Here is a 27,275-nt window from a genome sequence, read left to right on the forward strand (position 1 = left end):
CGTCCGTCTCTCCGGGTGCCCCCACGCCCCTTCCCACTCTGTCTCTACCTTGCCTCCTGCCTGACAACAGGACAGTCAGATGTCCTCATGCCAGACTCAAAGGGCATGGTCTGACATGTGCAGCTTTTCCAGGCATTTCCAGCTTGTTCTCCCCTGTCCCCGTTTGTCCTCTGTCCCCAGCCTCGAGGGCCCTCTCACCGATGGCCCAGCCTCAGCTCTCGTTGGGGTCTCCTGGGACAACCTGGCCGCGGGCTTGGCTGTCTCTGACCCCGTGACGCCTGTCGCCAGCATTCATTTGGCGCTTACTTGCTGCTTGATTCTTTTTTCTTTAAAAGGACCAGTAACATGTAAGCTCTTTGGGGGCCCGAACCATGTCTTACCATCTTTGTATCTTCTACGGTAACTAATAGGGTAGTTACTAATAGGGTACCTGGTTTATGGGTGGTAACCATTTTTTCCCCAAAGATTGTTTGTTAGATTACAAGTCTGAGAAAGTAATTTTTTAAAGCTTTTATTTTCTCTGTTGGTAGATTTCCTGAGATTACTAGCCGGTGAACAGTCTTTTTCTCTGATCATCGCTGTGATTTCATAAACTTGATTGTGGGGCCGTTTATTGAGATCTGTCTTTAGAGAAGAGGCGGGCCACACTGCAGACTTCCTGTCGGTAGCTTTTCACTCTCACTTCTTGTCTCCTTGCTTCCTTGGATCATACTGTTTGTGCCAAGAATTGACCGTGGTGCAGGCTTTGCTGCCAGCCAGTCTGGCCTGGCTTCACGCTGAGGCCTTTGCTGGTTTACACGCTACAAGTCAAGCCCAGTGGTGGATCCTCTGTTGTTGAATTGTAGCTGGTGAGTTAAGGGTGAGCCACAGTGAGCCTGTGCCTTATGACCGAGTCGTGCACAGAAAGTGATAGGTCAGGATCTGCCTGCTGGGACCTTTAAATCCCTGGAGTGTGTCTGTGTGTATTTTGATGTTAGCTCAGAAAGGGGGACATAGCCCTTAGGACTGTGCAGAGTGCTGTGAGAATATTTATGGTATTTTACTGGAAGGCAAGAGCTTAATTTCATGGGCAGATAACCCCCTGGGAACAGGACAGTGTCCAACCAGGTGGTAAACTGCATGATACAAACATTGTTCCAAGGAAACGGTGTGAAGAAGGCCTTTAAGTGAGGGTTCATTTGTGTGAACTGAGGGAGTTCTCCCCGTAAGAGGTGGCTCTTCATGGCTGGCCAGGATGAGCCTCTAAACAATGACAAGGAAACGGAAACAGGCTGGGGAGGAGGTGCTCTGGTGGACCCGGGAGGATGGGCTCTCCCTGGGGCCGGGTGAGGGATGGGCAACTCACCAGACTGAGTGTCAGTTAGGGTCTCTCAGTCCACGTCTTTGTTGAAAACTTGTCTCCCTTTTGCAGCTTAAAGCAAAGATCTCATAAATAATTTTAGGGTTTATTTCTCGTAGATTTGGTATGATTCTTTTAGATGAGAACTGCCATTTCGACACAAAAATAAAATTGTTCATATTGTGGCTGTTTCTTTAAAGACAGGCTAGGCTGCAAAGCCCAAGTGTTTGGTTAGGTCTGGTGACCCTCCTGGTGATGAGGAAACCTCAGAGTATGGATCGCACGTTAGTGTGGTGGGGGAGGATGCCTCCTGTCAGCGGTTTCCTAAGGGCAGAGGACTGGAAGGCAGGGGAGGGTGTGGGATTTTTAAGTGTTTTTCCTCCTGTTGTTGTCGTGTGCCTGAACCAGTGCTTCTTAAGCAGGACACTTTTGCCCTTCAGGGGATTTGGCAACGTCTGGAGACGTTTGGGGTTGTCCTATCTGGGGGATAGGGTGGGGTGTTACTGGCATCCAGTGGGTGGCGGCCAGGGTGCAGTTAAATGTGCTCTAAGGCACCAGGATGCCCTCGACACAGAATGATCCCCGAAATGTCAATAGTGCCGAGGTCGGAGAACCTCATCTAGTGTAGTGGTTTATTTTCTCTTTTTTCTCCTTGCTTATTTGGCACTTGTTTTAAAATCCTTATGTCTCCTCCCTTATTAGTCAAAGGCAGTGCTTCCCAGAGGGGTCTGCAGACAGGGCTTCCAGTCACCCTGTGTTCTGGCTTAACACGGGGCCCTGAGCCTCTGGAACCCGAGTCTCAGCCTGGGGTCCCAGATCTGTGTGTCTGATGGTGCCCTTGGTGATCCTCGCGCCCTGGAGTTTGAGAGCCACTCCTCTCAGGCTGTAGCGACGTTTCTTGTCACCAGCCATCTTACAGTATCATCCCTGGACCCACCTGCCTCACTCAGCCTAGCCAGAATATACTGGAACGCTCTGTTGCAGCCTCTGGTGCGGAAACACCTATGGCCCGTGTGTGGAGAGAGTGGTTAGCACATGGCCTGAGTGGGAGGCAGGTCCTTTTTAGTAAAAAGGCTGGAGCGTGCCACGTGGAGACAGGGGGCCTAGGGCCTCCGAGGACAGGAAGCCGGGGGGGGGGGGGATGGTGTTGGAGCGGCGTGGTCAGCGTCCCTGCCTGCTGACACGGGGCTGGGCAAAGGAGGTGGCCTTGCGCTGAGGGTGACAGGACAGCCTGCCCTCTGGATCCTGCCCGCTTGTTTATCCACTCAGGAAGGGAGAGGGTCCCTTAAGTAAGGGTTAACATCCTCCCTGGGAAGCCACCATCAGCTTTTTGCTTCCAAGGGGGAGAAAAAAGCCGCTGCAGCCTGTGAGCAAAGGCTCTTGGTGCGTCCCCCCTCCGAGGCCGCGAGTGGGGGCGTGGTGGGCGGGGCACTGTCATCGCATTCATGGAAATAAGCCTGGAGGACGGAGCACACGCTCCAAGTGTCAGCCCGGCGACATCTCCGTCCACGCCTGCCTTCCCCACCAGCATCGGTTCCCTCTCCACCCGGGTTTCCGCTCAGCTTTTGTGTCCGCGGCCGCCGCCTCTGCCCTGGCTGTGCGGACGCACGTTCTGTGCGGGCTCCATCGCTGCCTCCGCCCGGCGCTGTGGGGGCAGCCGGGGGCCTGGGACTGGGGGGTCGCGGTGCCGGGCCACCATGGCCTCTGAAGCTGAGAGCTGCCGGCTGCCTGGGCTTTGACGTTGCCGCCCTGGGGCTGCCGGGATCCTGGGGCTGCCGGAGAGGGGACTCGCCCTGGGTAAGAGGCTGGGTGGGTGGCGCGTGTGAGCCCATCGTGTGCAGCTTCCTGTAGAGCGCGGATCCCTCTGTTGTTATTATTATGCGCCGCCGCCGCTGCCGGCCTCTCCCACCCAGGAGCAGGCAGCAGCGTGATGTGTGCAGCGGCTGCTTCTCTGCATGTCTGTCTTGTGGTTTCGCGTTCTGCTCTCTCCTCCTAGGGTTTTTCCAGTAGCTTCTTCAAATAGAGGTTTAAGCCTTCAGTGTGGTTTCTTCTAGGCCTGAGATTGAGGAACAAGCTAATAACTGATTTCTGTGGTCCTGCTCTGGTGAGGTTAGAAATAGGCTGGCAGAAAGCAGAGGGGCAAATCCGGCAAGATCCCCCTCTCAGCCCACCCTAGGAGTTTTTATTTTACTCATTAAGAACTTTGGACCCTTCCCCCGGTATGGTAGCCCTCTTTCCAAAAATGCACACAGAAGAGGAGCTGGAGACCCACGTTTATTTTGGTGCCAGGGGTCTGTTCCAGCTGTCAGCCAAGGTGGGGGGGGGCAATGTTTCAGTCTGCAGAAGTATTCAGGGTTTTACAAAGGGCCAGCGTACACATAGGCTTTCGGAAGGCGGGTAAAGTGAGAGCGAAGTGACTTCTTCAGTTCTTCACGCCCTCACCGAGCCTCTCTTTTGGAGGGAAGGGGTGTGGTGGCACAGCTGTGCAGCGCCAGAGATGGCAGCTGGTGTGGGGAGGGAGGAGAGGGGCGCCGATGCTCGGTTCTGCTGCTGGGATGGGAGCTCCCAGACTCGCCCTGAGAGCACGAGGGCTGCGCGATGTCTCAAGGAGCCAGAGGTAGAACATGGCTCTCCTTGCCGAGCTGGCTCCGGCGCTGCTTGCAGTCTCTGTGACCCTTTCCAAAACAGCCTTGGAGACAGAGATCGCAAGTATGAGTGCTGGAGAGAAACTGCTGCAGAAGTCCAGCTGGATCATATAGTACCACTGCTAGGTTTTAGAAAAGCTTGAGGTTCTTAAAATGATTATTTTCTAGTGTTCAGCTTTTCTTGAAAGCAGATGTTAACTTTATTTTTCTAAACCAAACTTTTAGGATGAAATTTTATGACTTTGTTTCTTTTACTACCTTGAGATTTGACTTCATTTTCCCTTTGGTTAGCTGGTTGAATCACATTATGCAGACTGATCTTTGAGTTCTAGGATTTCTTAGATAAAATGTGTTGATTCCCTTCTCTATGTAAGGTAAGATGATAAAATACCCTGCTTTCATGAGACAGTTTATGGAGCTGTTTATTATACACCCTCTCATTGGGAAGGACAAGGATTCTGACATGCCCAGTCCTGCTTAAGGAAACCAGGGCAGGGAGAGGTGGTGGTTTCTCCAGGTCACAGAGCAACTAGGCAGTGAAGCCCCACACAGGTGTCCCTCCCCCCCCCCCCCCCCCCAATCCCTGGGCAGTGTCTCATCTCAGTTAAGGGGGCCTGAGTTGTTAGGTTAGCGGTTAGATGAGATGTCTCAAAGACTGAGATAGGAACAAAGTTTTCCTTAAAGATGCAGACTATGGTAATAAAATCTTTAATATACTTACTTCTAGGTGGGAGACTGGGTGGTCTTTGTGTGGAAGGAATTTAAGCTAGAAGAGTAAATATTCACCTGGGCAATTTGCTAGAAGGCACCTCTCACCTCCTGTGTTGAATGTCAGTTATGCTAGCCACGGGCCAATTTAATTCTTTCTTTTAGAATCACTTAGGCTGTAAATTGGTGGTGAGACACTTCTCTTCCAGTGCTTTACACAAAAGTCAAATCATAGCTTCTTGGGAAAGGGACTAAGGTAAGCAGAAATCGGCAAGTCAGGATATTGCTATGAAAATTTTGTTTCATTTGTTTTTAATTATGGTAAAATATATGTAATATAAACTTTACCCTTTTAAGTGAACGGTTCAGTAGCCTTAAGTTCATTTACCTTGTTGACAACCATCACCGCTATCCCTCTCCAGAAGTTTTGCAAAACTGAAACTCTGTCCCCGTTAAACACTGGCTCCCCATTCTCCCCTCCCCCAGCCCCAGACACCCACCATTCCCCTTTCTGTTCCTGTAAATTTGGCTTCTCTAGGGACCTCATGTAAGTGGAATCGTACAGTATTGGTCCTTTTGTGGCTGGCTTATTTCACTTAGCATAATGTCTTCCGGGTTCCTTCGTGCTCTAGCACGTGTCAGAATTTCCTTCCTTTTCGAGGCAGAATAATATGGTATTAAATTATACAGAGGGTTGCTGTAGTTTTGACTTAGTTGGAGGGGAAAGGAATTGTTTCCCAAAGTCGGGAGACTTTCTGTAAAGGTGTGAGGTGGTCAAGTCAGCAGACTGTTGGCCGTATGTGTGTCCACAAGTTTCAGATTTCGGTCACATCCCTTTGCTACGTCCTCCTGTGCCCTCTGGTCTTGACAACTACCCTGACGTCTGTCTCTAAGTGTGAGGCTGTCAGCGAAGCCCCTTAGTCATTGTAGCTTTCTGTTTCACTCATCTCTATGTTGCCTTTACTTAAGGACCCTGTGAATTTTGGTTGTTTTCTTATCCCCATCATGAAGATCTGACCTCATGTATTTCTAACGTCAGCATAGAATTGAGAGTTTTGTGAAAGTCTGCTGACTGTATGTCACTAAAGCCTGAGTTCTTTCTAGTCTTTTGGGTTTTTTCACATTGGAAGGCACTGGGATCTCTTGGGAGACCAAGGTGACTTACCCCAGGGTGGGGCAGAGTGAGTGATCTGACCGGAGGATCTGCACAGGCTGATTCAGAAAGTGCCTGGTGGTATGCCCAGCACCCACCACACCGTGAGTTCTGTACGCAGGCCCTTTGGTCTTTGTCTTTGGAGGTACACCCCCTTCACTCCGTGGGCAGCTTCCCAGATTTGCGCTCTTGAACCCAAGAGCTGTTTGTAAATAGCTCATGTTCCCTCTGGAGCTGGTAACAGTTTCTGGAGAGGGTACAGGAAGGCCTAGTGCTTTACTTTACCTTTCTTTCTTTTTTAAGAACATTTATTTTACTGAAATATAGTTGATTTACAATGTTGTGTTAATTTCTGCTGTACAGCAAAGTGATTCAGTTATATATATACGTGTGTGTTGTGTGTGTATTCTTTTTCATATTCTTTTCCGTTATGGTTTATCACAGGATATTGAATATAGTTCCCTGTGCTGTACAGTAGGACCGTGTTGTTTCTCCATTCTGTGTATAATAGTTTGCGTCTGCTCATCCTCATGCTTTACTTTACCGGGCTGCTGTGGCTTCAGGTGGGCAGGTGGTTTCTGAGGCTGTGTGTGTGTGTGTTCAGTCTCATGAAACTCCAGCCTGGAAAGGGTCTGGCCTTGCTTAGCAGGGCACCCTGGCCGGCGCAGGTTCCGGAGGCCTGGAAGCGCTTCTTCTGTACACCGACGCCCTCCTGGGCTGCGTGGAAACCAGACCTGTCTGTCTACTTTCTCCACACGTGGGGAAAAGGGAGGGCCTTATGGACTCTTGGCCTCACCTCTTTAAATGTTTCCCTGCTGTGCTGGTTTAAATTTAGACCCTTCTTATCCACCGAAAGGCAAGGGCTATATATAAGAAGGATGATGGTTGATGATTATGGTGGAAAAAATAAGGCAAATGATGTATTTTAAAGCTAGGCAGAGGGACCCGGTATAGCTGGAGGACCTCAGGGAGCTGTGTCTGGGCCCTGAAGTGCACCTCCAACACTTTGATATATGTCACCCCTGGGGACGAAGGGCAGACAACGTGGTCCCTTTTGGCTGGCAGCCGCCTGTATCCCTGTTGAGCAGAAACTGCTGTCAGAAGATCTGCCTTTTCAGTTGGACTTCATGGCAGGTCTCTGGGCACCTGCCCATGACTGTGACCGCTGGAGAGGGAGAAGCTGGACCTAGCGATGCTGCATGTGCATATCTACCCGCCCCCAGCCCGGAAGGAGGGCGCTGTCCCTTTAAGAGAGCCTCCTTTGTATGCGCTGGATGGAGCACATTGCTGCTCTGGGTTTCTGCCGGTTAAATCCGCAGAGCAACATTTAAATAAAGAAATAAATAGAAGGTCCCCTTGTGTGGCTTTTCTATTCACAGCCGAGCACAATGGTCCCTTGTTGTTGTAGGCTCTTTAATCCCCTTCATTAAATTGGAGCCCTGCAAGGGAATGGTGAGGGGCTGCTGCTGGACTGGTCCCCGTGCTGGAAGCAGGACACCTTGTATTGAAATTAACCTTTGCAGGCACGAATTCCCAAGGCCTCCAGGCCCTCTGCCCCGTGTCCTTTATGCGCAGGCCGCTGCCTCCCTAGTTGCCATTCTTTTCAGGAGAAGAGGGTTTAGCTGCCTTCCTGGCACAGAAGCGTGGCTGCAGCACGTGGCAGTCGGGGGGGGGGGTGTGCGGGGGGAGGAGTTGTTTGTTGCTCTGCCAATCTGGCCCATCAGATCTTTTACAGTTTAACCCTAATGGCTACGCAGGAGAGCCAGGGCTTGGGTAGATAGATGCCTTTCCCAGGGGCCCACACTGCTTTCTCAGAAACTCGGGGTGCCGAGTGGATGTGGTGGTTTCTTTTTTTTTTTTTTTTTTTTTTTTAAAGGATTTTCTTATTTATTTATTTATTTATTTATTTATTTATTTTATTTTTGGCTGTGTTGGGTCTTCGGTTCGTGCGAGGGCTTTCTCCAGTTGCGGCAAGCGGGGGCCACTCTTCATCGCGGTGCGCGGGCCTTTCTCTATCGCGGCCCCTCTCGTCGCGGGGCACAGGCTCCAGATGCGCAGGCTCAGCAATTGTGGCTCACGGGCCCAGCTGCTCCGTGGCATGTGGGATCTTCCCAGACCAGGGCTCGAACCCGTGTCCCCTGCATTAGCAGGCAGATTCTCAACCACTGCGCCACCAGGGAAGCCCCGATGTGGTGGTTTCTGAGTACCAGCTGTTCCTGTCGTGTCCTGGTGGCAGCCTTCCAGGGTCCTTGAGACGCCAGCTAGGATCCTAGGGATCACTTACTCCTCTGGCTCTCCAGCCATGGTTTTGATTCTTCATGCTGTTAAATGAAATTAAGCATTTTGTCTGTGGAATTTTTCTTTTCCTCATGGGCAACATGAGAATGAGGACTTGGGTTGAAAATTTGGTGTTGCATTGATAAGTTTAAGCAGAGGAAAATACATTTGTTAAAATGCTGGATTTTTTTTTCTCACCTCAGAGCAAAATTCCACTAGAAAAATGAGATCTAAATCTGCTTCTTTTTTTTTTTTTTGTGATAAGTTCTTAGGTGATTTGTTGAACCAAAAGGGAAGCAGTGCTGTGATTTAAGGGTACTAAGTGTGGAATGGAGAAGCGATTTAGAAATCGCGTGGTTAATGTCAGGAGACAGCTTCAAAGTAAATGTGGATAAATGCCTTGCTGGTTCTAACTGCACATTGGCTAGAAGTATCTTCCATCTGACCACCAGGACATATTGATGTTCCATAAGATGTTACGGAAAATCCCGAACAAACTTTTTGGCCAGCCCAATAGAAGGCCTGTCTTTTTCTAGTGACCATAGGTAGACTAACATTTTTATTTTTCATTTAAAAAATGCAGTAGTATTTAACTGTATTTTTTTAAGCAAGTATTCAGGAGCTCATGTGCCCCATCTCTCTCCATTCCCAGACCCCCCTACCCAGAAGCAACCACTCATAATGAACTTTTTCTGGTTTTTGATCTTCTGGTCGATGCTGCCAGGTTTGTATTAATGCTCTCTTCCTGCTGATTATTTTATCAAAGTCAGAGATTATCTTCTGATTTCCTTCACTTGCAGCATTCTTTCCTTCACTCTCTCCCTGTCCATTTTTGATAGTTTTTCACAAATGTCTGGTCGCTTAATTTTCATCTTTGAGACTCTCATACACACATTCACAACCTTGATTTCTGTCTGTGATCTTTCACGTGTGCCTCCTGCTCCTTTGTAAGAGGAGGTGCGGGGACCCCACTTGCCCTTCGTGTGCTCCTTGCCTCTCTCGGGCCCTCACACCTCCGTCAGCTCTTTCCCCATTTCAGCATGCTCACAGCTGACTACATACAGCTTCTGTCTTGGAACCTGAAGTGGCCTCTGTGCCACGTGCTCCCCACCGGCACCCTCCCCGCGACAGGAGTGTGTGCCCTTCTGGGAGCTCTTCCCAGCACCAAGGTCGATGCCTCCTTTCTTGCCTCCCGTTGGCATGTGGCTTGAACCCTGATTCTCTCTAGCCTTTGTTTTTCCTGTTTCTAGCTACCTTGTTCTTCTGTTGAGAGGAGACCCAAGTGATGCCTTCTCCCATCGTAAACACTCCAGCTCTTTCCCATTCATTCTCTCGTCCACTCTTCCTGAGGACGGTCTTCTTGCAGCCCATTGGCCTCTTGTTCTAATCGGATCCTCTCCACACTGTGAGCGTGCGTGCGTGTCGGGTCAGAATCGTTTTTGTTTAGAACTTTGAAAGCCCCTTCCACTGTCTTCCGGGATCTCTGTTGCTCCAGCCCGATTCTTGTTTTGTGGGTGGTCTGGTTCCCCTCTTTACTCCTCATCGAGGTTTTAGGATAGTCTTTAATCCTTCAACTTCTGAACTTTACTCTGAGGACTTCTCTGAGATTAAAAAAAACTTTATTATACTGAATGGACTGACTTCTTGCTTATATTTTGTTTTGCTTCTTTCTTCAAGTCTTTTCTTTTGCACTTTGTTCTGTAGGAGTGCCTCAACTTCATCTTTTATCCTTTTATTGACTTTTTTTATTTTGGGAGAGGCTAGAAGGGCAAAATATGTTTAATTTCCAAGAACTTATTCTTTTTCTGTAATTGTTGCCTTTTCATAGTTTCCTGTTCTTTCAAAGTTTTCTTCTGTTCCCTTAATTATCTCTGTCTGCTCCAGGGTAGATTATCTGCTCCCTGCCCTGCTGGTTGCCATTCGGGCCGGAGGCTCAGCCATCTCTGTGAGCGGAAGAATGATACGGTAGATGGGCTGAGTGGGAGCTCCAAGTGTGGGGATGGGCCTGGGGCATAAGTCTGCTCTCCACAGGGCAGTACCAGGCCTCCCAAATATAGGAATCGAGGCTCCGCCCTGGGCACCCTCTCCCATGCTTGCTCTCCGCGTGCCGGTCCAGCTCCTTTGTTTTTGCCTGGGGACAAATATATATTCAGAACCTTTGGGTGCCAGGCACTGTGCTGGGTGCTGCGAACACGGCAGTGTCAGGCATGCAAGGTCCCTGCCCTCGTGGAGTCTGCTTTCAGAGGGAGGCGTTGGCGCTCTGCCTTCTTTGCCCTGGAAATTCGTTGAGGCCTCTTTTGCTGATGGCCCCTCTCCCCGTACTCTGTGGTATTGCAGGATTGTACCTTTTTTTATTCCTTTACTCTCTCTAAAGCAGCATCTCAGAAGGTGGAGGACCGCAGGCACATTTTGGACTTCTACTGCAGAAACTAGATTGTGACCTTCCAGAAAAACTGTCTTGTGCGAAGGCTAACCCAGAATGGCTGGGTGCTTAGATTCTGAAAAGGAAGCCACCACTGAGAGTTTCCAGTTTGGAACAATAGAAATTGGCTTCTCAGGGTATCCAGCAGTCTTGAGATACAAATTTTTCACATCATGGTTCTGTTTTTCATCAGCCTTGTTATGAGGACCGTAGTCTTGCCTCTGATTGGGGCGAGACTCCTTAGTGATCTGATCAAGCCTTCTCTGTGGTTCAGAGTCAAAGCCTGGTTATTCATTCCCCCATGGAATAGCTATTAAAGAAATGAACTATTGCCTCAAATTTGCAAAACCATGTTATATTAGAAGCTCAGGAAATTAGTTTCTTAAAGGGAACTTCTCATCTTTATGGACTAGAAATTTTTCTGGTTTGTGAAGTCCAGAAGAAGCAGAATGAACTCCTTTAGGCGTGCTTTTCTCTAGAATGGGGTATGAATCAGTAGACTTTGTGTTGTTTCTTAGAGTGGTTTTTGCTCTAACTAGAACTGATCTGTTGTTAGTTAACTTTCTCCTGAAGTAACTGTTGGAATGCTCACCCCTGAGTTCACAGAGACACAGTTGAGGCCGCACTCGGAAGGCCTGGGCTGGGTGTAGGTGGTCTGTTGGAATCTCTAGATGGCTCTGTCTTCCAGCCTCTAGTGAATTAGGAGTGTATTTCAAACTACAGGACTAAGTGCGTTCATTAGGCTACGAAATCAGTTTTGTGGGCCACAGCCGCTGTTAGGAAAACTAAAACAGTAGAAAATGTCAATGGATTTCACGTGGTGAGGGGTTTGTTTTTGTTTTTGTTTTCTTTTTTTGGCTGCACTGTGCAGCATGTGGGATCTTAGTTTCCCAATCAGGGATCAAACGCATGCCCCCTGCAGTGGAAGCATGGAGTCTTAACCATTGGACCACCGGGGAAGTCCCAAGGGTATTATTTTTGATACTGTTGTGTATGGGGGAGATTGGGTCATGAAATCGAATACATTTCTTAATTGTGGGTCTTGGAGAAGTTTAAAAGACACTTTTCTAGGGACTTTCCTGGTGGCACAGTGGTTGGGAATCCGCCTGCCAATGCAGGGGACACGGGTTTGAGCCCTGGTCCGGGAAGATCCCACATGCCGCAGAGCAGCTAAGCCCGCGAGCCACAACTACTGAGCCTGCATGCCACAACTACTGAAGCCTGCATACCTAGAGCCCGTGCTCTGCAATGAGAGAAGCCACCGCAATGAGAAGCCCGCACACCGCAACCAAGAGTAGCCCCTGCTCGCCGCAACTAGAGAGCCTGTGTGCAGCAACGAAGACCCAATGCAGCCAAAAATAAATATACAGTGGAGAAAAGACAGCCTCTTCAATAAGTGGTACTGGGAAAACTGGACAGCTACATGTAAAAGAATGAAATTAGAACACTCCTTAACATCGTACACAAAAATAAACTCAAAATGGATTAAAGACCTAAATGTAGGGCCAGACATCATCAAACTCTTAGAAGAAAACATAGGCAGAACACTCTATGACATAAATCACAGCAAGATCCTTTTTGATCCACCTCCTAGAGAAATGGAAATAAAAACAAAACTAAACAAGTGGGACCTAATGAAACTTAAAAGCTTTTGCACAGCAAAGGAAACCATAAACAAGACGAAAAGACAACCCTCAGAATGGGAGAAAATATTTGCAAATGAAGCAACTGACAAAGGATTAATCTCCAAAACATACAAGCAACTCATGCAGCTCAATATCAAAAAAACAAACAACCCAATCCAAAAATGGGCAGAAGACCTAAATAGACATTTGTCCAAAGAAGATATACAGATTGCCAACAAACACATGAAAGAATGCTCAACATCTTTAATCTTTAGAGAAATGCAAATCAAAACTACAATGAGATATCATCTCACACCGGTCAGAATGGCCATCATCAAAAAATCTACAAACAATAAATTCTGGAGAGGGTGTGGAGAAAAGGGAACCCTCTTGCACTGTTGGTGGGAATGTAAATTGATACAGCCACTATGGAGGACAGTATGGAGGTTCCTTAAAAAACTAAAAATAGAACTACCATACGACCCAGCAATCCCACTACTGGGCATATACCCTGAGAAAACCATAATTCAAAAAGAGTCACGTACCAAAATGTTCATTGCAGCTCTATTTACAATAGCCAGGACATGGAAGCAACCTAAGTGTCCATCGACAGATGAATGGATAAAGAAGATGTGGCACATATATACAATGGAATATTACTCAGCCATAAAAAGGAATGAAACTGAGTTATTTGTAGTGAGGTGGATGGACCTAGAGACTGTCATACAGCGTGAAGTAAGTCAGAAAGAGAAAAACAAATACCATATGCTAACACATATATATGGAATCTAAAAAAAAAAAAGAAAAAAAAGTGGTCAGAAGAACCTAGGGGCAAGACGGGAATAAAGATGCAGACCTACTAGAGAATGGACTTGATACGGGGAGGGGGAAGTGTAAGCTGGGACAAAGTGAGAGAGTGGCATGGACATATATACACTACGAAACGTAAAATAGATAGCTAGTGGGAAGCAGCCGCATAGCAGCAGGAGATCAGCTCAGTGCTTTGTGACCACCTAGAGGGTTGGGATAGGGAGGATGGAAGGGAGAGAGATGCAAGAGGGAAGAGATATGGGGACATATATATACATATAACTGATTCACTTTGTTATAAAGCAGAAACTAACACACCATTGTAAAGCAATTATACTCTAATAAAGATGTTAAAAAAAAGAAAAATAAATAAAAATGAATAAATTTTTTAAAAAAGACACTTTTCTAGACAAGGGTGGGGAAAAGCTGGATAAAAAAGGAAGAATCAGCTTAGAACCTAATGTAACTAACTAACTAACCTGTGCTGAGACTTAATCGTGGTCTGTTGTCTCTACCCTCTTCTATTGTCTTACATGATTTTTATGATATATTTGGGGAGAGTAGCTGTGCTCTGAATGCAGTAGATTCAGTTTCAGTGCCATGCTTGGCAAGTCGTGCACCCTGACTATGCCTTCAAGCAGAACTGTTCCACTGTGCTGCCCAGCAGAAACGTAATATGAGCCACAAATGCAGTGTTACTCTCCAGCAGCCCCTGTGAGCACAATTAAAATAATATATTTTATTTACCAACTTATCATTTCAATGTGTAATCATTACAAAAAAGTATTAAAGAGATATGTTACTCTTTTGGTACAAAATGTGGTGTGTATTTTACACACACAGCCCATCTCAAACTGGGCTTAATCACATTTCAAGTGCTTCCTACCCACACTCGGTTTGTGGCCACCACATCATACGGAGCCGTTCTCACTTACTGAGGCGCCTGCGCGAAGGGTGGAAGCATCCAGGTACTGCCCCTCCCATCTGGCAACATGGGGCCCTTTGCTGTGGCCCCCAGGGGAATGGGGCCAACACTTGTGAGCCCCTCCTAAGCCCCAGGCGGGATGGGGTGCACTTCAGTGACTATGGGACTTCACCCTCACAGCAGCCAGTGCATGGGCGAGGGTGTCCCCATTTTATTGGTGCTGAACGTGGCCTGAATAGGTTCAGTAACTGTGCAAAGTGGCCTGAGTGCTGTGTGGTGGGTTGGATCTGGGATTGGAGCCGGGCATGCCTGATGCCAACGCCTGTTCTTCCATCGACCACTGGCTGCCCGCGCACTGAGGACCGTTGTAGGGCCTTCCTACCCCGAGCCCCTGCTTTTAGAGGAGATGGAGTCTTGAGGAATGTGGAAGCGTTTTGTGGTGAGAACTGTGATGGGGAATTAAGTAACTTTGTTCTGATGATAAGAGCTCATTTAAAAATATGATTCAAAAAATGTTAAAGGGTATAAAGCAGAGAGAAAAGTCCCCATAACCCCATCCTCAGAGTTAAACATTGTTTCAGTTTGGGGGTGTGTCCTTCTAGATTTTTTTTCTCTGTACATACTAGTCTCTCCCCTTCCCACTCCAGAATGGCACGGAACTGTCATTCACGTTGCTTCTCTGTTGCCTTCCCCTCCCCTCTAGGGTCATGGACATCGCCCTGTGTCAGGGCTGGACCCAGTGAGGGAGCCGAGGCCTAGAGAGATGGATTAACCCAGGGGCCTGAGCCCCCCACCCCTCAGGATGGAAATGGCCAGGGCCTGGCCAACAGTCCTCCTCTTTCATTCCTAGCCAACCTCATCTCATCTCAGGCAGCCTTTTCTCTCTTGTTTTTTTGTGACAGCTGTTCCTTTATCAGAGCTCTTCTCTGTGATCCACTATCCTTTCTAACCTTGGTAATCCTGACGGAGAATGGGAGCCAGATCCGTCCCCAGCAGTTGTTCATTTCCGACACTGGCTTCTCACCTCTTCCGTGGTACCTTTGTCCTTTTGCGGTCTCTGGATTGTATTTATTTTTGGCGCGGTAAAAGCTTTCTTAGTAATCCTTCCCTCCTTTTCTGTAGTTCCCAGTGACCTGACTGCAGAGGAGCGCCAGGAGCTGGAGAACATTCGGCGGAGGAAGCAGGAGCTGCTGGCCGACATCCAGGTAGGAGCTGGGCAGCCACCTCGACCAGGTGTCTTCTCCTGACACCTTCTGACTTGGTCTCACCACAGTTCTGATAAAGTGCAGGTATTGATAACCAGCTTTGCTTATTAACAAGTGAGAGTGGAATCTCGGAGAGGAGGAGTGCTCTGTAAGCTGCACCCAGCTGGCCGGCTGTCAGGCTAGAGTGACAGGTCTCCTGACTGCGACTAGAACCCAGGCTTCAGGTTAAGTAGACCCATGTCCACGTCCTGGCGGCCACTTTCTGGCAGGGCGATTCTAGATAGAGAATTTTGCCTCTTTGGTCTTCAGTTTCTTTATCTGTAAAATAGGAATGAAAACACCTGTTGATAGGTTGCCGTTAGTTGGAATATTTTAGCCCCTGGGGAAGCCAATTCTTTTAGAATTCTCTGCTCTGTAAAACATTTGAGAGCTCAGGGACGGGGGTGGGGGGTGGGGGTGGGCGGGGCACACCCTGTAACCCCAAGCTGCAAAGTGTATCGTCGGAAAGACAGGGCGTGCTCTAGTGTTGGTGTGAGTATACTTTGCTGTGGCCCTAGTTCTTTGATTCCTCCTTCACTGGTAAGTGCTGGGAAAGCTTAGCAGTTCTTCACTCAAAGCCTCTTCCAGCGTGACAGTCGTCCACTCTGAGGGCCTGCTTAGATGGGGGAGGGGTGGAAGGCAGAGCTGGGATCAGCGTTCCCTTTGCCAGCCACTTGGCGGCACTGTTGGCCCAGCACCAGCACTGCTGGCCGGGCAGCCTGGGCGTTGGGGGGAGTGGTTTATCCTGGGAATCTTCTGTCACCCGCTGTTCAGTGAGCTGCAGATGTGCTCCAGCAGACTGTGTTAAGGCCGCCGTTTTCAGTGGAAAAATACATACTGTACATAGTGTGTATGATTATAAATTTCTGTCCTAGACTGTAAACTCCTTGAGGTCAGGAGGTATCTTTTTCACCTTTGTATTCCCTAGAATGTTTACTATCTGGTAGGAACCCAAGAAATATTTGTTGAATAGATGAATTTTCCAAAAATTTTTAGATTTTGGGGGGGGCGTCATCTTAATTTCATTTTGCTTTATTTTAGTTTTTGGTTGGAGGGAGTTGTGTGAGATTTTAGAGATTTTAATTTGATCTGTATCTTCCTCCTGGTAATTCTGGGCTGTGTGTTTTGCAGAGGCTGAAGGATGAGATAGCAGAAGTAGCTAATGAAATTGAAAACCTGGGGTCCACAGAAGAGAGGTGAGTCTGTCCTCTTCCAAGTGGTTTTGTGGTTGTAGCATCGCCAAGTGCCAGCCTGCAATTGTACACACGTGGTGTATTTAAGAAGAAAGTGTGTTTTCTGCCCTCTTTGCCTAGCAAGCACGTACGTAACCATACTTTTTGCCTTCAGCGCAGGAACTTCTAAATGTGAGGACTTTTTTTTTTTTTTTTAATTAATTAATTAATTTATTTATGGCTGTGTTGGGTCTTCGTTTCTGTGCGAGGGCTTTCTCTACTTGTGGCAAGCGGGGGCCACTCTTCATCGCTGTGTGTGGGCCTCTCACTGTCACGGCCTCTCTTGTTGCGGAGCACAGGCTCCAGACACGCAGGCTCAGTAGTTGTGGCTCACGGGCCCAGTTGCTCCGCGGCATGTGGGATCTTCCCAGACCAGGGCTCGAACCCGTGTCCCCTGCATTGGCAGGCAGATTCTCAACCACTGCGCCACCAGGGAAGCCCCAATGTGAGGACTTTTGACATTGTTGGAAAGGCTGAACTGGAGAACTTGGCAGGTCCCCCAAAGCCTTAAACTGCCCTTAAATGGTCGTGTGAACTGTTTCTTCCCTTCTCGTGTCCACTGTGTACCTATTCTCGAGTTTCTGTTTTTCCTTTTCGGTAAAGGAAAAGCTTAATGGATGCTGCCAATGCAGTTCCAGAAGGCTGGAGGCCCAGTTGTGTCTGGGTGTCATCACAAGCTTGCTGGTGCCTCCCTAAGACTTAAGAGAAGAGAACGTAGAAATGAGATTATAGCACAAAGTGACAAGGGGTGTCTACAGGTTATTTTCTTCTTTTAACTACGTGAAATCTTAGTTGCTTTGAGAGTTTAATTTTGAATGGGGTTCCCAGACCATTTTCTAACTGCTTAATGTCGTAAATGGGCTATTTCTAATTCACTACATGTCTGTATTTTTCTAAGCCTGAGTCTCCCTGTCTGGCTTCATGAGACTGTTTGATTTTGTTATTTTAAACTTGTGTGGGCAGGGCCATCAGGGATTAGTGAACCTGCATGTCCTGCAGAAATCGGCCAGCTCATCACATCCAGTCACTGCATTGTCAGTTCTGAATTATAGCTTTCTTACTTGCCATTAAAAAAAAACTGTAGCTTAAAAGAAATGGACAAATAGGAGTTCATCAGAATTTACAATTTCTGCTCTTATAAAATATACTCTTAAAAGAAATGAATAGGCAAACCACAGATGAGGAGAAAATACTTGCAATACCCGAATTTGAAAAAGGACCTGTATCCAGAATATCTATAGAAAGAACACATAAAACTTACTAATAAAAAAACAGCTTAGGGACTTCCCTCGTGGTCCAGTGGTTAAGACTCCACGCTCCCAGTGCAGGGAGCCCCGGTTCGATCCCTGGTCAGGGAACTAGATCCCGCATGCTGCAACTAAAAATCCCGCGTGCTGCAACTAAAAAAGATCCCGCACGCTGCAACAAGGACCCCGCACGCGGCAACGAAGATCCTGCGTGCCGCAACTAAGACCCGGCGCAGCCAGACAAACAAACAAATAAATAAATAAATCAGCTTAACTAAAAAATGGGCAAAAACTTGAACACTTTTGTATGTATAATAGACACATGAAAAATGCTCAGTACCATTAGTCATAAGGAGATGCTGCTTCACACCCACTAGGACGGCTGGCATTAAATAGACAGGTGGCGTCTCGAGTTGCCGAGAGCTGGTGAGAATAAGCAGTGTAAACACTGGGGAAACGGGATGGCAGTTTCTTATAATGTTGACCATATATCCGTGCTGTGCCCAGCGATTCAGCTCCCAGGTATTTACTCAAGAGAAATGAGAGCGTGCCCACATGCACGAGGATAGCTACAGCATTCTTATTTAAAATAGCCAAAAACTGGAATTAGCTTTAAATGTCTACCAGCAGATGAATGGACGAACAGATTGAGGCAATAAGCTATTAACTTACATAGCATACACTTCTGGGGTTTTGAAAATGCTCTAAAACTGGATTATGGTGATAGTTGCACAACTTAGTAAACTTAGTAAACATCATTCAGATGTACACTCAAAATGGGTATGTTATATGATATGTAAACTATACCTCAATAAAGTTTTAAAAAATCATATTAAAAAAAGAAACCCACTGCGGTAGAAGGAACAAATGAGCCTGGGGCCAGGGTCAGGATTTCAGTGTCCTTCCATAGTTAGACCTAAGTGTGCCTGTGCTTTCCTGGATAAATCTCAGAAATCCCTGCAAATCAGTGGACGCGTGTGGGGGTCATATCAGTCTTTCAAAAATTCTCGAATACCTGGAGTACTTAAATGGCTGTGGTGGTTGTTTTACAGGAAAAACATGCAGAGGAACAAACAGGTAGCCATGGGCAGGAAAAAATTCAACATGGATCCTAAAAAAGTAAGTGGAAAGGCAGCAGCCAGAGCCCATAGTCTGTAAGGTGGCGGTTTCCACGGTGTCAGCTGGAACCCAGGGGCACTGAGACAGCTTACCTGCCTGTTTGTAGAGTGCAGCTCATGTTGTGAGCCCTGCTTCCTGCAGAACTTGGAATTACTTAGTAGATACTTCCTCTGTGTCCAGAGCACCCACACCCGTTCTTCCTGTGCCCTTGTCTCCTTTCCGGACCTTCCTGGGGTCTAAGGCACCATTGGCATCTTTGCTGTCTTTCCAGGGGATCCAATTCTTAATAGAGAATGATCTGCTGAAGAACACTTGTGAAGACATCGCCCAGTTCTTGTATAAAGGTGAAGGGCTCAACAAAACAGCCATCGGTGACTACCTGGGGGAGAGGTAAGGCCTCCGGAGACACCTGTGGCAGGTTGGTCAGCAGTTAGTTACCTAGAGAAACAAACTCCAGGATGCTCCGAGCTTTGTCCCGAGGGGTGCTGGGGAACAGCAGCTGGCGTGCTTGGGGGCGGACGGACTCCTCCTGTGTTCAGCTAGCAGACAGAGAGCTGCAGGTAGATGGCTGCCCCCCCACCCCCCGCCCCGGCCACGGGGCCGCAGCGCTCAGCGTGGGAGGCGGCCGGGCTGGGGGTCGGGATGACCTTGGATTCTCAGCATCAGTGTCTGACTTCTGCTCTCCCCCCCACCCCCGTATCTTTTGTTTCTCTTGCTAGAGATGAGTTTAACATCCAGGTTCTTCATGCGTTTGTGGAGCTACATGAGTTCACCGATCTCAACCTCGTCCAGGCCTTACGGTGAGTGCATTCGCAGCTAGCAACTTGTGGAGCGGGAGGCGGGTCTTTGGTTATGCGTCTGCCCTGGGTGGCATTTTAATGAAATTTACCTTTGGCGGTTATTTGAGTATCTCAAAGCATCTTAAAGGAAAGTAGTCTGTTGGCCTATGATTGAAATGATTGGATGGTTAAAGGGAATTAAATTGAAAGCAAATTTTGCAAAACTGTTCCTCAGGTCTTTCATTTAACATTTTGGAAATTGATGAATATTTACACTTTGAATCTTTCCCAATTTCGCTTTAGAAAACCCTTTAATTTCCTGCCCTAGGATAGGAAGTAGATAGTGTGCCCTTCATTTTAGAAGGAAAAAACTCAACGTTAATTTTTTTGCTAAATCTATTACCTGTGTCTTTTGAGAAATTGTCATTTGGTATTTTCACTGCCGTTAGTGTAAATGATATCATCTTTTGTGTTGTCATTTAGGTAGATGAAAATAATCCAGAGTTAAATCTGTTGACCACAGGTCTCTCTTTGACTTAAAGGGATCAGTCATGAACACTTTGATAGAAAATCTCTTTTCCTGCTATGTCATCTTTTTTTCTGGAAATTGGAGTTCTTTTAAAATGAGCATTATCTATATTTCAGTCGTGTATCAGTCTGAGGAGGAGAACCATTCTTTTGAATAGGAAAATCTTAATTGTTTTCTAAATGCATTCTCTCCGATCGAGAGAATGGTGATGTGGAATAGTTAGCCTGCATCTGTTCAGAGTTACTTGACTGAAGGCTGAAGTCCCCCACGTCTCCCTTTGCCGCAGAAATCATTCACGGAGAAACAAATTATCTCCTCAAGTCCCATAACTTGCCCTGTCTTGACCTCCTAGGCAGTTCCTGTGGAGCTTCCGGCTGCCGGGAGAGGCCCAGAAGATTGACCGGATGATGGAGGCGTTTGCCCAGCGCTACTGTCAGTGCAACCACGGGGTGTTCCAGTCAACAGGTGAGCGGGGCGGGGTGGGGGGGGCGTCCTCTCCTGCGGTTGGCAGTGCCTGCCAGGTTCTCTTCTAGGTACTAGGTCATTCCTAAAACAAAAGGGCTTAGGTTCTTGCCTAAGAACATTGCTTTAAATGGTATTTATAATAGTAAAAGGTTGGAAACTATCCAAATTCTAACAATAAGGTAGTAAGAATGTAAGTTAGGGTACCTCTGAATTTTGAAGTATGCAACTACTAAAAATCATGTTTTCAAGAGGCTTTATTGACATGGCAAAATGCTAATAAGATTAGCCAAAAAGCAGACTTCAAAACAATGTATCTGTTTTCATTCTAATTGTGTTACAGTCTGTATCTGTGAGATACATTTGTGATACCTTACACGTAGGCACATTTATGTAAGAAAGCAAAATGAGTTATTACTACGTGGTGAGATTATAGGTAGTTTATATCTTCTTTTTTATACATTGTGCTTTTCTGGTTTTCTATGCTGTATGTGTTCTTCTTTTACAATCTGAAGAAATAAACATCTTTAAGTCTTGAATGCTTTATGTTCTTTCCCGTGCCTTGCTCTTTTCAGTGAACAGTATATAACCTTTCAGTTAGAGCATACCCAGGCCCTTGGATTTTGCCCATTCTTTTGAGAGCACTGCTTTTTATTCTCTATCTCATCCAGTGTTACTTGTTCTTTCGGGTGGGATGTTTCCTATCGGATTTTGCTTTTCTCTTTTAGACACTTGTTACGTCCTCTCATTTGCCATCATCATGTTGAACACCAGCCTGCATAACCCCAATGTCAAAGACAAGCCCACCGTGGAGAGGTTCATCGCCATGAATCGAGGCATCAACGACGGGGGAGACCTGCCCGAGGAGCTGCTCCGGGTGAGTTTGGCGCTGATTCAAGACTGTGGTCCCGGGTGGCGCTGATGGAGGGGACGGGAGGGACATGGGATCATCCAGTGTCTACTCAGACCATACACATAATTATGTGAATTTCATTAAGAAATTGGGAGTGAGGCCCAGTGAGGAGTCAGTGGGGGAAAGTGGTTTATAAATCTGAAACTAAAGGCTCGAATGGAAGTCGGGCTGATCTCTTTTCTTTCTTAATTGTCCATTAGTCATCTTATTTCTCTTGTCTCTGTGAGCCCCTAAAGGGAGAGATGTTCTCCGTGCTACCAGTGCGTGGCACACAGTGACACTTATTAAATGAATGATGGGAAAGGGCGGGAGGAGAGGTATTTCTAGGATCAGAGACATGCAGTGTCATCTTTTATCCCAGAATCTGTATGAGAGCATAAAAAACGAACCCTTTAAAATCCCAGAAGATGATGGGAATGACCTTACTCACACTTTCTTCAACCCAGACCGAGAAGGCTGGCTATTGAAGCTCGGTAAGTGATGCCGTCTGGGTTAGGGCTCCTAACGCAGAAACTTAGAAAGAAAGGACGTGTGAATGCACGCTCGCCCACCCGCGCCTGCACTGTGGCAGAAAGGGGGTTGGTGCAGGAGGCGCTAAGGAGAGACTTTGGTATGAATTCGTACTGTTCTAACAAGATCGCCTCCAGAAAGGAAGTGAATGCACGGCTAGTGCCCCATGGGACGCACAGAGACTCCTGGGGACAGGCTTGCCCGCATAAGTATTGCCTACATGTGTTTGCGCTCCACATTTCCTCTCTGGGGCAGTTCCCGGAGGACCTGGTCCTTTTCCCTTCCCGGCCCCCTGGACCACTGGGAGGGCGGCCAGCTGTGCCCTTCTCTCTACCTCCCATCACGAGTTTGTATCTGGTGCTCCCGCCTCCCCCACCCCGGTGCATCATCACTTCCTTCTGCATCTGGCTCCCCACAGGCAGCGTGCATGGCAAACCCAAGGCCCTGGCTGCAGCGCAATCCACGGCACTCTTACTCATTCTTGGGCGCTGGTTTTATTTTCCCCCCTCCTTTCCAATACAAATCAGCCACATTAATGATTTTGTTCATTCAGAAAAATTAAAAATTATTCCTCTTCCCTCTGCCAAAAGTGAGCTTGTATTGCTGAGATTTGTGGTCATGCCTTGCCATGAAGATGACAAAGTAACCAAAACGAAGGTTTTTATACACATTCATATGCACATGTGATTATTTCATTAACCGTTTCAGAATGCAGAGAGAGCCCCCGGACGTAATGATGTTAATTTTTTGGCCACTGAGAGAGTACTCTCCTCTGTTTTCTTCTGCCTTGGCCTTTTGACGTGTGGGTTCCTGCATTATCAGGAGGTGTCATTAGAATGATCCTCCTCTACTATTTCAGCTCCTGGTCCCAGTGAGATTAGAAGTCCTTACACTCTATGCCATTATTGACACGTCTGGGAAGCGCTGAAATGAAATCTTCAATTTCTGACTAGTTCAGATGGCAGTAGGATTTGTATTCCCTTTTAAAAGCATATCCTAAGTCCTCGTGTTTATACATAATGACTTAGTTCATAAATTCTCCTTAAGCACCACCTCACTGGTCGGAGTTTTAAATGTCTCTTGAATTTGTCAACATTTCATGTATCTTTAAGCCAGTAGACTTCGAAGTTAAGGCTCTAAAATTACTCACCCCAGAGGTGGCCACTCTGCTCTGCATCTTTATTGCCAAGTGACTAGAGTTAAAAGGAAACCTGCTGGAAAATTTAAAAGTGCAACCAAGTTTGGATTTGCTTCCCCCTCCAGGGAAATTTGTTTAAATTCTAATACTAAGTGTTAGCTTTGACAGCCCAGATAGTAAAATTAGAACAGTACGAAGATTATCTTGGTTCTTACACCAGGATGACATGTAAATTCATGAGGCATCCCATATTTTTTAAAAAGAAAAAAATTTAACTAAATGTGAGACTCGTTTTTAGGTCATTGCATTACTTTTTCCAGACCTCCACCAAACCCTCCTAAACTCTTCACGTTGTGTTTTCATTGTAGCACACTTCAGATCACCCCTTCGTACGTGTGTGCCACAGAAGGCAGGCCTTCCAGCCGTCTGCAATTGTGTGTATATGTCTGTGTATGCATATAACCGTAAGATTGTGTATTCTTGTGTATACACATATGTACATATGTATTCACAGGCTTGTGTGTGAGCATTTTTACACACACTTTAAAAAGAGGTAGCCATCCGAAGAGAGACATTTAATTTTCCCCAAAGTAATCTTCACTGTCTTTGCTCTGGATTCAGGATATACTAATAAACGTCAGCTTGGTGAGAGCTGATTTGTGGCATCTTTGAGGCCAGGATTTTGGTGGTGCCTCAGATCTTGTCTTTACCAGATGGGATGTGGCAGATGAGGCCAGCCCCTCATTCACACGCTGGACAGTGGCGTTTGCCCTGTTGCTGTCTTTATGTCCCGTCCCCACGAGGCAGACATGAATGACTAATACAGTGCACCTTAAGATTAAGGAGTCGGGTTTAATTTCTTTGTTTTAATTTTCTTTTCTCCCTCATTTGTATGTTTCCATGATTTTGGCTCTCCTTTTCCTTGCCCCAAACTCCAGGAGGTATGTAATCCCCTCAACCTGCTCGCTCGCTCTGCCCAGGCCACTGTAATCGCTGCAGCGTTTTCTTATTTTGTTACTTTTGATTATTTTGTTTTAAATTGCTGGTGGTAGTCTTAATGCTGCTTCTAACTTACCGTACAGTCCCTAGGGAACTGGTCAGGATTGGGGGTGCGGAGTGATTTTCACGTTTCCCTTGGAGGGGTAGTGCATAGTGCATCCAACAGCTGGGCACCCAGATGTGGGATAATTTGAACTCTCCTGAGTGCAGTAGTGCAAGAAAACACACTAAGAGTGGATTTGTAAAAGCAGACAAAGTATTCACTGAATTGTCTCTCGGAATTATTGGCCAGGCGTATGCTATATTACTGACTCAAACTGACACTCAGGAACTTCAGAGATTTCTGACGTGGAGCAGAGGAGGGGGAGGAGGTTGTGATCCCCGCAGTTGTGTGCTCCGGGCACACGTGCCGTGACCAGAGAAGCAAACCAGGAAAAGAAATAAATTAGACAACATAGGACATTTGCCTTTGCATGAAAAAGGGAAATGGTGTTTCTTAAACTCAGAATGAGGCCAGGTAAAGTTAAAAAAGATAAAACCCCCAAATCCCTTCTTGAAGTCCTTCCGTTTAATCTCCTGTGTTTTAGGGGAGGGCATTACAACCTCGGCTCTGTTTTTTATGTTTTGTTTTGTTTTTCTCCCTCCTCTTTTTCAATGAGTCATCGTTCAAACCCCCAAATTGGCCTCGTAGTTATGTCGTTGGCATCTGCTCTCCACTTGCTGATTCAGGGAAACATGTTTTCTAGATGAGGAGTCCTCAGGTGTCTGCTTCAGCCTCACTTGAGCAGAGCCTCAAGGGAAAGAACGGCCCCAACACTGACATTTATGAAACGTTTCCGGGCCTTGTCAGGTGGTTCCCACCCAGCTCCGGGGGAGCCAGCGTCTGGCCTTTACATCTACGGGGTAGAGGCCCGCAGGCTGGGAGGTGGTCCTGTGAGTTCCTCAGGGACTGTCCTAGGTGCGCGCATCGGTCTGTCTGCTTGTTTCATGTCTGTTTCCCTTTCAACATGAAATGTGTCCCTGGGACCGCGTGATGCTTCACGGTAGGGGTCTCGTTAATGCAGCAGGTTGTCGGGAAGGGACATAGCCAAGCTTTCATCACCAGGGAGAGGATTTGTCTGGCTTTGCTTTTGTCCTAGATTTCCTCCCATCTTCTTCCTTGTGACATCTGACCCCTCTTCCATGACCTCCTGAGCCCCAGGTGCCCCCGGGGTGGTCCTGTGAGGGGAGCGCATGGCAGTGGGCCTGGGTTGAGGTGTCCTGTGTGCTGAGCCCCATGTGGGGGTGAAGGCCCAAGAGGCAGAAGAGCTGCTTTCTCAGGTTCTGAAAGGGGGAAGGGGGTTTCCTTTATTATGACAAATCGGCTCCAGTTCTAAGTATATTCCTTGTGTTCTTTCTCCTCCTGATTTATTTCGGTTCTGCCCAGCCTTTCCCATTTCCTCACGCACGTCGTATTTCCATCCATGGTTTTCTTGATTCACGCCCTAGGGCCTTAGGGGCCAGAGGCACGTGCTCACAGAAGCTGACAGTTGCTGTGGACAGAGAGTCGAGTTGGTCTTCGCTTGACAGCAGCAGGGGGCGTGGGTGGGGGCGTAGCGCGTGCTGGCTCAGGACCAAACTCCTCCCGTGAGGCGGTGCCGTTGAGAACCCCGGCAATTCGCGATCAGTCGCTTAACCTCTCAGAGTTCGGGCAGCCGAGCAGAGCCGTGCAAGGGGCCCAAAAGCCCAGTAGTCCTCAAAGCTGCTACCAGGACCGACGCTGGACACTTCATTTCCGTGGCAGGATTTGCGTTGCTCCAGCAGTCGGATCCTTTGAGGAACCCTGGCGTGATCACACAGCCACGTCCTGGCAGCTGGGATACTCCCTCTGAACCCTGTGCTCAGCTGTTTGTGGTGCGGGGCAAGCAAGGAAGCGTGACTGGGGTCACTAGATTTTACGCCCTGTGGTCCTTGTTCTTTATGAGGTTTGGAGGAGTGATGTTCTCTGTAGGTTAAGTCAGCAAAGGAGCATATCCTGTCCCGGGCAGTGAGAAGTGTTTATGAAATGCTGTGTGTATCTCACCACATGCAGGCCTTTCATATGGTTCATGTTCAGAAAGCTTTCCCTGGACCCGGTGTAAGTCGAGGAGAAGAAAGGCTTTGCTCATGGTCAGATTGAGAGCAGGATGTGCCTTCACTCACCGAGGCCATAGTGAAGTTTCCCTTCCTTTGTGTCATCTTGGGATAACTTCATGCCCCCGGTGATTCTTCTTATTGAGAAATATTGAGAAGGACTACGGGAACCTTCAACAGCTCACAGCCACCCGCGAGAGCTCACTTGGCCTGTGGCCTCCTCCTCCAGTTATTTTTGTTTCAAGATTCCGGTGAGAAGTCCAGAATTGAATAGGGACCTCTGCTTACCAGTGGATTCTTCCCTGATCCAGGGATCCTGCTTTGTCCCACCCAGGACTCTGGGGGAATTTAGGACACTGGCCCAGAAACCTAAAAAGCCAGTGTAGAAACGCACTACAGTCAGGAAGGTGGGGTAGAAGGTGAAACCGTAGGAACTTGGGTCCCATGTTCCAGGAGAGCTGGATCTGATTGTGAGGGGATTAAAATGTCTTACTTACTGGTTCCTCCTCCTGTCCCGTTCTGATAAAACCCTGGGCTGGTGGACCCGCAGTGTAGCATAGCCAGGGCGCTGACCCTCTCCCCTCCTCTTGTGTTCGCCCATTTCCACCGCATCCATAGGCTTCTGCTGACGCTTCTCTGGTCCATCACCGTCCCAGCTCCCTCCCCAGCCCGTGCTCTCATCTGCTGTCCTGATGTCATCTCCAGGGGGCCACCCAACTTGCTTGCTCTGCTTGTACCCACAGACTTTCACGCTGTGAAAGGTGCTTCTGTTTTGGCTCTGTGTCTCGTTACTGATGTAAATCTGCCATGGTCTCAGTGTCTTCCTGGCGCCCTGCCCCCGCTTCCTCGTCCTGCACCCTCTCTGGGGGCAGAGCTTCGAGCCCCCCGGAGCCTGCGCTGGCTGGTTGACTCCTATCCAACACGCATCTCTCTTTGCTCTGCAGGTGGCAGGGTAAAGACTTGGAAGAGACGCTGGTTCATTCTGACTGACAACTGCCTTTACTACTTTGAGTACACGACGGTGAGCGCCTGCTTGGTCAGCTGGGACGGGGGTGGACCAGGCCTTGTGTTTAAACGGCTCTAATGA

General features: G+C 47.6%; 1 protein-coding gene and 1 non-coding gene across 5 annotated transcripts in view; both read left to right on the forward strand.

The window, feature by feature from the left end:
* The window catches only part of CYTH1 (cytohesin 1), an 81,550-nt gene that overhangs the window by 44,299 nt on the left and 9,976 nt on the right, over positions 1-27,275 (forward strand). The window contains exons 1-10 of one of the 4 annotated variants that reach the window (XM_007185787.3): positions 3,051-3,136; positions 15,027-15,109; positions 16,280-16,344; positions 18,680-18,746; positions 19,018-19,136; positions 19,466-19,546; positions 20,407-20,519; positions 21,245-21,393; positions 21,791-21,903; positions 27,131-27,209. In XM_007185787.3, the coding sequence (XP_007185849.1) occupies positions 18,687-18,746; positions 19,018-19,136; positions 19,466-19,546; positions 20,407-20,519; positions 21,245-21,393; positions 21,791-21,903; positions 27,131-27,209 (714 nt within the window). In that variant the 5' untranslated portion in view covers positions 3,051-3,136; positions 15,027-15,109; positions 16,280-16,344; positions 18,680-18,686. The other 3 variants (XM_057536181.1, XM_007185788.3, XM_007185785.3) reach the window with 3 other exon arrangements.
* Positions 23,230-23,333, forward strand: LOC114238315 (U6 spliceosomal RNA). Its single transcript, XR_003623706.1, has one exon. It is a non-coding gene; the product is annotated as a U6 spliceosomal RNA (small nuclear RNA).

This window comes from Balaenoptera acutorostrata, chromosome 20 (assembly GCF_949987535.1).
Source record: "Balaenoptera acutorostrata chromosome 20, mBalAcu1.1, whole genome shotgun sequence".
NCBI lineage: Eukaryota > Metazoa > Chordata > Mammalia > Artiodactyla > Balaenopteridae > Balaenoptera > Balaenoptera acutorostrata.